The following is an 8,586-nucleotide window of genomic DNA, read 5'->3' on the forward strand; positions in this document are numbered from 1 at the left end:
TACAGAAAACCTTCCCTCAGCCAGAATCAGGGCTTTTTTCAGTGTCTTTGGCCTGCCTCTATACCAGCATGTATCTGGAGGTTTTTGATGAATTATATCTATCCCAGGGTTCCCCATTCTCTTCTCCCTGAATTTAAGCTTGGGTACTCCCAGGCCCACTCAAGCACACAGCACTTAAGACTGTTCTCAAGGCATTTGTGTGTGAAAGGGCATTTCCGGGGGCGGGGCGGGGGGCGGTAGTGGAGGTAAGGAGAATGGAAACGCCCCTACAGAGGAGTCCAGTAGGGGCTTGGCGGCAGCTTGACATCTAGCAGGCCCAGTCAGAAGATAAGGCTGCTGGAGACGGGAGACCTGAGAACCAAGCCTTGGGATGAGGCCTTTGATGACACATGGCTAGCGGCCAAGAAGCAGCAGAAGGCGCTCAGGCCTGGATCTGGGTTGGCGCGGCTCCCCTCCTCGTCCCCAGCTCAGTGGGGCCTTTTTTGTTGTCTGTCAGCCGGGGTGGCAGTGGTGGCGGTAGCTGCCGCTGCCGTGCGTCTCCCGAAGTGGCTGATGCAGACCCGCTGCGGGCAACCGCGCCGTTCTCCCTCCATCTGTGGGTCCATTACTTCCCTCCCCGGCCTGCCCCACGCAGATCCCGACACTCGGGGTCACTCGGGTCTCGATCTGCGCCACAGCGGGCAAATCAAGCCCACGGTTCTCTTGGGCTTGGTGACCTAGAACGCCGGCGCCGTGCTCAGAGAAGCGGCCGCAGGGCCTTCCCAGCACGCAGCCCGCCCTCAGGCGCCCGGGACCTCGCGGGGCGCCCGGGTGGAGGCGTCAGTCCTCACCTGCAGGGCCAAGCTCGCCCTTGCCCCTCATGCCCTTTCTCACCAAACCCCTTTCGTGGTCCACACTCACCTGAGGGAGGGGGCACCAAGATTTGCTCTGGCCTTTGGCACAGAGGAGGACCCGTCTCTCTCAGCCTGGCCAGTCTCTCCCAGGACTTGGGGGTGGGCGGGGGTGAGGAGGTAGGGAAAAGGGACTTCCCTGGAACAATGGGTCCCAAGGGGTACACCAGTGTAGGGGTGTGGGGGAGTGTCTGAGCATCCCGCCGCTCCCGCACCCCAGCCTGCACACTCCCAGCTTGGTGGCAATTGCACAGAGCTTTTTGTGAGCCAGCGTAAAGGCCTAAAAGAACTCACAGACCTGAGGCCCTAGAAGTGAGAAAACTAAAATTTATGTCTGAATCGGTTATATCTGCATTAACGTTTTCTGAAAGAGAAAACCATCCCAGAAGTGTGTGAGATGTATGGACTCCCCACCCCAGCTCCTCTGCCTGGAGTTTCTTCTCTAAAATGCCCACTTCCCTCTCACTCTGGTTAAGGGATTTCCCCTGGGGGGGGGGGAGGACAAGCACATCTCTTGGGACTGTCCTCGGCCGTCCACCAACCCAAGGAGGTTATTCTGGGGATTCCGCCCCCCTTTACACTCACAGAATTCAGAGAAATGCGTGGGGTGGGAAATCCAGGGGACTGAAGGTCATTTGTTGAGCAGATATGGATGCCAAGAAGAGGGGGTACACCTGGGGCAGGCCTGGGTAGAGGAATCTGCAAGCTGAGAGGCTGAGGAGGGCAAGGCGGGCCAGAGGTGCAGCGTCAGGGAATGTGAAATAAGATGGGGGTGATGAGGAAAGGGAATTCTGAAAGAGGGTGTTGGGGGTGGGTGAGAAGGCACCCTTAAGTGGGAATGGAGGTGCCTTCTGCAGGGAAAGTGAGAAAGAGGGGATCTCTGCTAGAGGAGGGAGCAGAGGACCCCCAAATGTCTGAAGGGACAATGGGGAGAGTCTGTTGCAGAAGGGGGGGTGGCAGGCAGCAATGTATGCTCACGTCTTTGGATGGCTCTGGGGAGGACCCAAGTCAGAGAGGGCTGGACCATGGGGGTGGGAGGTATGGTGGGAAGAGGTGCACTGGAAAGCAGCAGCACTGCCAAGCTGGGGTTGGGGGAAGCCTATGAGACAGCTAAGCGCCCTGCTCCTCAGCCCAGGACCCAGGTTTAATCTCTTAATCTCCCTCATTAATCATTCCCTTCCTCCTACCCCCCTCGGAGGATCTGGTTTCTCCCCAGCTCAGGTTCCAGGGGCTTTGCTGGGAAAAGTCCCCTCCTGTGGCCCCACAATTGTCTGGACAAGTCCCTGGCTGCTGAGATGACCTTAGCTGGGCTCTGCTGTAAGTGGCCTCTTCCCTTTACTAGTCTCTCCTTCCCTCTCCTCCCCCAAACCCACATCTGGGGACTGCCCAACCCCATTGTCCAACCCCATTCCTAAGCCCGGTTGCAAGGGGGAAAATGTTGGAGAGACAGAAGGGGAGGAAAGCAAAGGCCCTTCAGGAGAGCCCCACACTGACACACAGGAGTAATTGAGAGCAGAAGAGATGACATAAAAGCTACATAAGAAGATGCATGAGTGAAGGCTGGAGTGTCTGTTTGGTGACAGGCCTGGGACATAGGCTAGGCAGTTCCTGCAGCCTCCTGAGACCTTCTTTAATTGCAGATTAAGGGAAACCCCCAGGATGGTTCAGCGGGCTGAGGCCTCCAGCTAAGAGGATCTCTCCTGGCCCTCCTCCACCTGCCACCATTAATAACCAATTAACAAGGTCCTGGCATCTCAGCTTTCCACCGTCTGCTCTCTGATCCAACAGTGGCCCACTGGGCTGAGTTTATTGCTTAGGCTGCCATGAAGGTACTATGTGAGTGTCTGTGTGAGTCTTAGGGGATGGGGGGTGACTTGGGAGGGAGCCCTTTACCAAGAATACCCTTTGTTGGGTGTGGGCTATGTCACTGCCTCAGGTTACATGAGGTTCCCTGACCCCCATTATCAAAGTGTTTTCCTGTCCTTGTCAAGGAGTCTTTGACCCAGGTGTCTTGGATCTCCCAAGCTCTGTTCAGGGCACCCCAACTGCAGGCTCCACTTGCCCCAGAGAATAGACAGGTGGACTCAGAGTATCACTGCGCAAACAGTCGGAGGTACAGAAGTCTACAGAGAAGGTGACATAATGCACAGTCCAGGAGGGACTTGTCCACTTCTTCATGGCACTGTTTGAAAAAAACAGAAGAGATCATAGCAGCGAGTTCCTTAGGAGTGGTGAGTTCCTCAGGAGTGGTGGGGCTTCTCTGCCTCTGGGATGTGAGACGTGAACAAAACCCTTGCCCTGTTGGGCCTCCACTGGTGAGCAGTGCTATCCCAGAGTTGTCTTCTTCTTACAAAGGAGGGCTGTGGTATAAGCCCAGGACTAGCTGTGGGAGAGAAGTGAGAAAGACAGAACCCAGATAAGATAGGAATGAATATCCCAGGTCTTAGAATTTGCCCCTGGGTTGGTAGGGGTTCTGTCCCAGGATCTGGTTGGGTATATGAAGTCTGCCCTTCAAGTCACTCTTCTATAGCGAGTGACCCTGACGCTCCTGGGCAGTGACCAGTGGCCGCCTCCACTGTTGTAGATGCTGGGTGGTTTCTGGGCCTCTCCAGGCTGAAGGACCTCTACTCCAACTACAGGAGCTTAATAAGAAAACAAAGACAGACAGATCGACTGATAGATGGAAAGAGTAACTGGGAAGCCCAGGCTTCACTGGCAAAGACCCCTCCTGGGCAGTAACACTAGCTCTGGTTTGCTGTGTCCTCTCTCCTGAGGCCCAGGTCTCCGGCCCCTTCTCCATGTGTTTTGACTTTCTCAGGGCTTCTGAGCCCTAGCGGGACAGCCTTGGGTCCAGCCAGAGAGCCGGCAGAGTCCACTCACCTGCACTTGCTTCCCCATGGCATCCCCAGTATTCCCGGTTACAATCGCTCTGCCTGGCCAGGTCCTTCCAAGTTGCAAGTCCCCCAGCCCCCAGCACCGCGCTAATAACTTCCAGCCGCCCGACCTCTTTAAGAGCGTTCCGCAGGGATGGGGCGGAACGAGGGGGCCAGGTCAGGAGACAGAGGTCCTTACTAGGTGAGACTGGGTATCCTACCACTGCCAGTTCTGCTCTCCCTTTTCGGAATTTTGCAACTCCCCAGCCGTTGGGGCCAGGGAAAGCAATTTTATTGCCGACGAGTTTATGAGCCAGAGCTGCGGCTAGGCGGGGAGTCTGTGGTATACAGAATCTGGGGGCCGCCCAGGAAGGGTCCAGCCCGAGTGTGCACTGCGCCGCGTCCGGCAGCGCAGAGCAGCCCTGCGGCCCGGCCTGGCGGGTTGTTCCTCCGGTTTCTCTCCACACCTCCCCACCCTGTAGAAATACCGCTGCCAGAACGTCTACCAGCTCCAGACCCACCGCGGACCCGGCCGGGTTGGGGGGTGGGGGCGCAGGAGGAGGGGCACTCGAGGCTCGGGCCCAGCGCGGGGGGCGGGTCCGAGGCTGGGGGCCCAGATCGGGAGCCGCGCTGGGGCCCAGGCAGCTGCGGAGCCGAGCGCGGCGGGCGGCGGGACCGCCACAGCCCGGCTGGCCATGAGCTCGGGATCCGAGCCCCGGACACCCCGGACACCCTTCAGCATCGCAGACATCCTAGGCCCGCACATGGTTCCCCGAGGACCCTCTGCGTCGCAGCTTCCAGAGTCGAACCAAGGTCCCACGTCGCCGCTGTGCGCGCTGGAGGAGCTGACTAGTAAAACTTTCCGCGTACTTGACGGGCACGCTCCGCAGCCCTCTGAAGGTATAGCGCCGGCGAGGTCGCTCACTGTGACTTGGCCTTCTCCCCATTTCTTTCCTCCAGGTTCCCGGTCTCGAACCTTCGTTCACCCTGGCCGCCACCCTAATCCGCACCCTGCCCTCAGCCCACGTGCTGGGGCTTGCCTCTCCCTCTTCTCCCCTCCCCTCCGTTAGTTCCCAGGCTCCGCGCCCGCTCCTGGAGGCCGCCAGCGCCGAGGGGAAGGGCCAGTCTGTCGAGAACTGTGCGGGGCAATCGCGACAGAGAAAGGCCAGAGAGGAGACAAAAGGCCTGGCCCGGAGGCTGTAAATGAGTGAGCTAGGGCAAGGGCGGCGCAGAAAGTGCAGGGAGGCGAGGCTCGGGCCTCTCCGGGTGACCGAGCTCCGCTCCAAGCCGCTCTCCTCTCGAGAGGGCGCAAGGAGCAGAAGTTCCTTGGAGCCTCAAGGGCCGCGGGACTCTGGACTCCGCCTTTCCTCGCCCTTTGTACCCCCACTCTCTCCCTTTTGGGCTCGAGGAGGGGGCGCCCGTGTCACCCAAAAAGAATAAGCCGAGAGTGCCCAACACCCACGAGTTTAAAGAAGGGCACGGTGCAGGTTCTCTTGCACTCACCATTCCAGCTGAATGCCCCTACTCTGACCATGGTCGGCCCCTGCCTCTGGTGCTGGCCCAGACCTGCAAGCCCGCTCCACCAGGGGCTCCGGAAGGCCTCAAAGGCCCCGCCCTAGACCGCCTGACCATGCACCAGTTCTCTGGCTTGTCCCGCCCTCCTCCCACTCCCCGGTCCCCGCAAGATACCCTCAGCCTCCTGCCTCCAGTACCCCAGTGGCCGGTTCCACTTTGTGCCCCACTCCCGGGCTGAAATACCACCCTCCCCCCTCGCAAAGTTCGGGAAGGGGCGGCGGTTCTGGCTCCCGTCCGTCTTTTCGCTCCGCACCAACGCCCCCCTCGCTGGCTTGACCCCACCCCCGCTTTTCCTCCCGGACCGAAGCCTGATTCCCGCAAGCTAGAAGAAGGCTGACCCCCGCCCTGTCCCCGCAGGCCGCGCGGCCCCAGGCGCGCTGGGCCCTGGCCGGGCCGGCCGCAGACGGCGGAAGTCACGCACGGCGTTCACCGCGCAGCAGGTGCTGGAGCTGGAGCGGCGCTTTGTCTTCCAGAAGTACCTGGCACCGTCCGAGCGAGACGGGCTGGCGGCGAGGCTCGGCTTGGCTAACGCGCAGGTCGTCACGTGGTTCCAGAACCGGCGAGCCAAGCTCAAGCGCGACGTGGAGGAGATGCGCGCCGACCTGGCCTCGCTGCGCTCGCTGTCCCCCGAAATCCAGTGCCGCCTCGCGCTGCCTGACGGCGCCCCAGGCCTCTGCCCGGGCCCCGCCCGGCCTGACTCTGGGCCCCGATTGTCAGACGAGGAGATACAGGTGGAAGATTGAAGGCAAAGCTACCTCTAGGGCTCTGGGGCCCTGGACTCCGCGCCTCCGCGTCCTGTCTGGGTTCCGGGGTAAAGGGAGGGTGTCGACCCGGGCCCCTTCCGGCTCACAGTCCAGACGCCCACCTTTCCCAATTGTTGAGAATAAAGTTGAGACTCCGCCGCAGCACGCCTCAATCCTGACGCTCCCCGCAGTAAGAGCAAAATCTGCTGATTATTGCGAAGATTCCGTGCTTGGCACCGTGCTGAGCGCTTTAAATCCGATGTTTCCTTTAACCCTCAAGCAACCCTATAAGGTAGGTGATATAATTATGCCCATTTTACAAAAGAACAACCCCTAGGTCAGGATGTGGACCCAGGCATCCAACCAGCCTTCAGAGCTGGTGCTGGTCAGCTCTATGCTCTGGAGACTGCGGGATGAGGGGAAGGGCATGGGACTCTGGTAGCTGCGGGCGCGTACTCCTCCTCTACTGGCCGCCTTAGTTCCAGGTCTCCACCCGGCGTTTGATCAGCTGCCACCTGGGAGACCTTGCACCTAACTAATAGACTGGCCCCAGAGTGACAGCGTCCTGCCTGACTCTCCTTTTTCCCCACCCTGAGGTCATTTGTTAATAGAGTCCTGACCCTTCTCCTCGCCCCCACAGAGAGAATCCTACACTGAGACACAGGCAAAGTGATGAGCTCTGGGAGAGGGGACATACCCCTGCTTCTGGGACCTCCATCCCACCCCGCACTTGGGCGGAAAATGTCACCACCAGGATGATGGTGGTGGCGGGAGGGTGGGAAGGATTGGTCCTACTTGCTGAGGCAGAGCTTAGAGTAGCTGCTTGCAGGGTAGAGAGCCCAGCCCACCTCCTCCAACAGATATTTCTGAGATTAATTTCTAACGCTGGTAATGAATCATCCTCCTGCATGTGATGGGGAGGGAAAAGGAACACTCCCCGTGATGCAAGTCTTCCCCCATGCCTGGTCATCCCTGTTCATCTTTAGGAGTCTCTCCTCATCAGTCCTTCCTCCCTCCCCAGACCTTCCCATGCTCAGGTGCCACAATCCCACCCTCAGGATGCTCTGGGAATAATCCACCCAGCGCTGGGGGTGGGGGAGGGGTATGTGTCAGCTAGGGCCTCAGCTGCAGGTAGAAGTCCCAGAAAAGGATATTTCAGGGAAGTGAACGAGGCTGGAAGGCAGAAAGGAACCTGGCATTTTCAGACACAGTTCCAAATGCTTTGCATGGATTAATCTTTACAATAAATCCCATGAGATGAGACTTTAATTTCATTGTAAGGATAAGGAGAATGAAATCACAGAAGCCCATGATCATGTCGTGAAGCTTGTAAGTGGGGGCTGGGACTACTAACCGAAAGAAGTGTTCACAGAGCAGAGAGAGGGAAGAGCCAAAGGTAGGAATTTAGGCATTGTACTGTAGACAGAGCAGGTCATGGTTCTTGGAGGTTTTAGGGAGGAGAGGTATAAGAGCAATGTTTAGGGCAGGCGCATCTGGCTGCATGTGCAGGGTGACTGGCGCAGACCTGATGAAGGAGTGTAGCTCTGGCCACTGCAAAAAGTAAGAGCAGAGAGAATTCAGGGCCAGACTTGGAGTCGGGAGGAAGGTTGTTATGAAACAGGAATCAGTGTAATTTCTCCAGTGACCAAAGATTGGAGGAGTCAAAGACAACCTTGAAACCCTGGGCCACTGGAAGGAAAATGACATCATTGACAGGAACAGATAATGACTACTAGTACAGAGCTAAGAATCTGTCACCTATTATATACAAAAAGTATTCTTTGCACCTGTGTTGCCTCTACAGTACACATATACAACACACACATACCTCCCCTGGTTCCTGTTCAGGGCTCCATCTGTATTCCCTTCATCCCCTTCTAAAGACTGCCTCTCTGGAACCTTTAGATTGGGGTGACTAATTCATTCCTGTTTGCCCAGGGCTTTCCCAGTTTTACCACTGAAAGCTCCACAGCCTTGGAAATCCCTCAGTCCCAGGAAAACCAGGATGTTTGGTTATTCTGCTTTCCAGCCTTGGGGACTCAGACCTCAGGCTGCTGGGTCAGAACCCTACCAGTCAGCAGTGTGAGTGTGGGACAAAGTGGAGGCAAGGTGTCAGGAGTCCTATGGCTCTTGGGAAAGATTCGAGTCCAGGACAGTCTAAGAGGTACTGGGGCGGGGACATTTCTTTGAGGGGCTGGAAGAGCAAGGAGCAGCTCAGCCTGAAAGCAAAGACGCCATACAGTAGTGGTGGGTGGCCCTTCTTTGAGGGGCCAGGAGCCCTAGTGGAGTCCCCAAAGCATGTAAGTCCCACCTTCCTAGCCCCAGTCCAGGACAAGAGGGCCACATGAGCAGGCCTGGTATGGAGGCACTGTGATATAATCACCCCTTAAACAAACACAACTACCTCTCCCGAACCCCACCCCCCGGCCAGCCGGGCATGAGCAAAGCACTCCCAGGGCAAATAATTCTAGTCAGGAAGGTAGGGTTCAGTCAAGTTAACTGGCT

At 57.8% G+C, this 8,586-nt stretch overlaps 1 protein-coding gene across 1 annotated transcript; it reads left to right on the forward strand.

The window, feature by feature from the left end:
• The first annotated feature begins 4,456 nt into the window (after positions 1-4,456).
• Positions 4,457-6,243, forward strand: LBX2 (ladybird homeobox 2). Its single transcript, XM_004277108.3, has 2 exons — positions 4,457-4,663; positions 5,696-6,243. The coding sequence occupies exons 1-2, from the start codon at positions 4,459-4,461 to the stop codon at positions 6,079-6,081; spliced, it is 591 nt and encodes a 196-aa protein (XP_004277156.1). The 5' UTR covers positions 4,457-4,458; the 3' UTR covers positions 6,082-6,243.
• Positions 6,244-8,586: the final 2,343 nt, after the last annotated feature.

This window comes from Orcinus orca, chromosome 13 (assembly GCF_937001465.1).
Source record: "Orcinus orca chromosome 13, mOrcOrc1.1, whole genome shotgun sequence".
Classification (NCBI taxonomy): Eukaryota; Metazoa; Chordata; class Mammalia; order Artiodactyla; family Delphinidae; genus Orcinus; species Orcinus orca.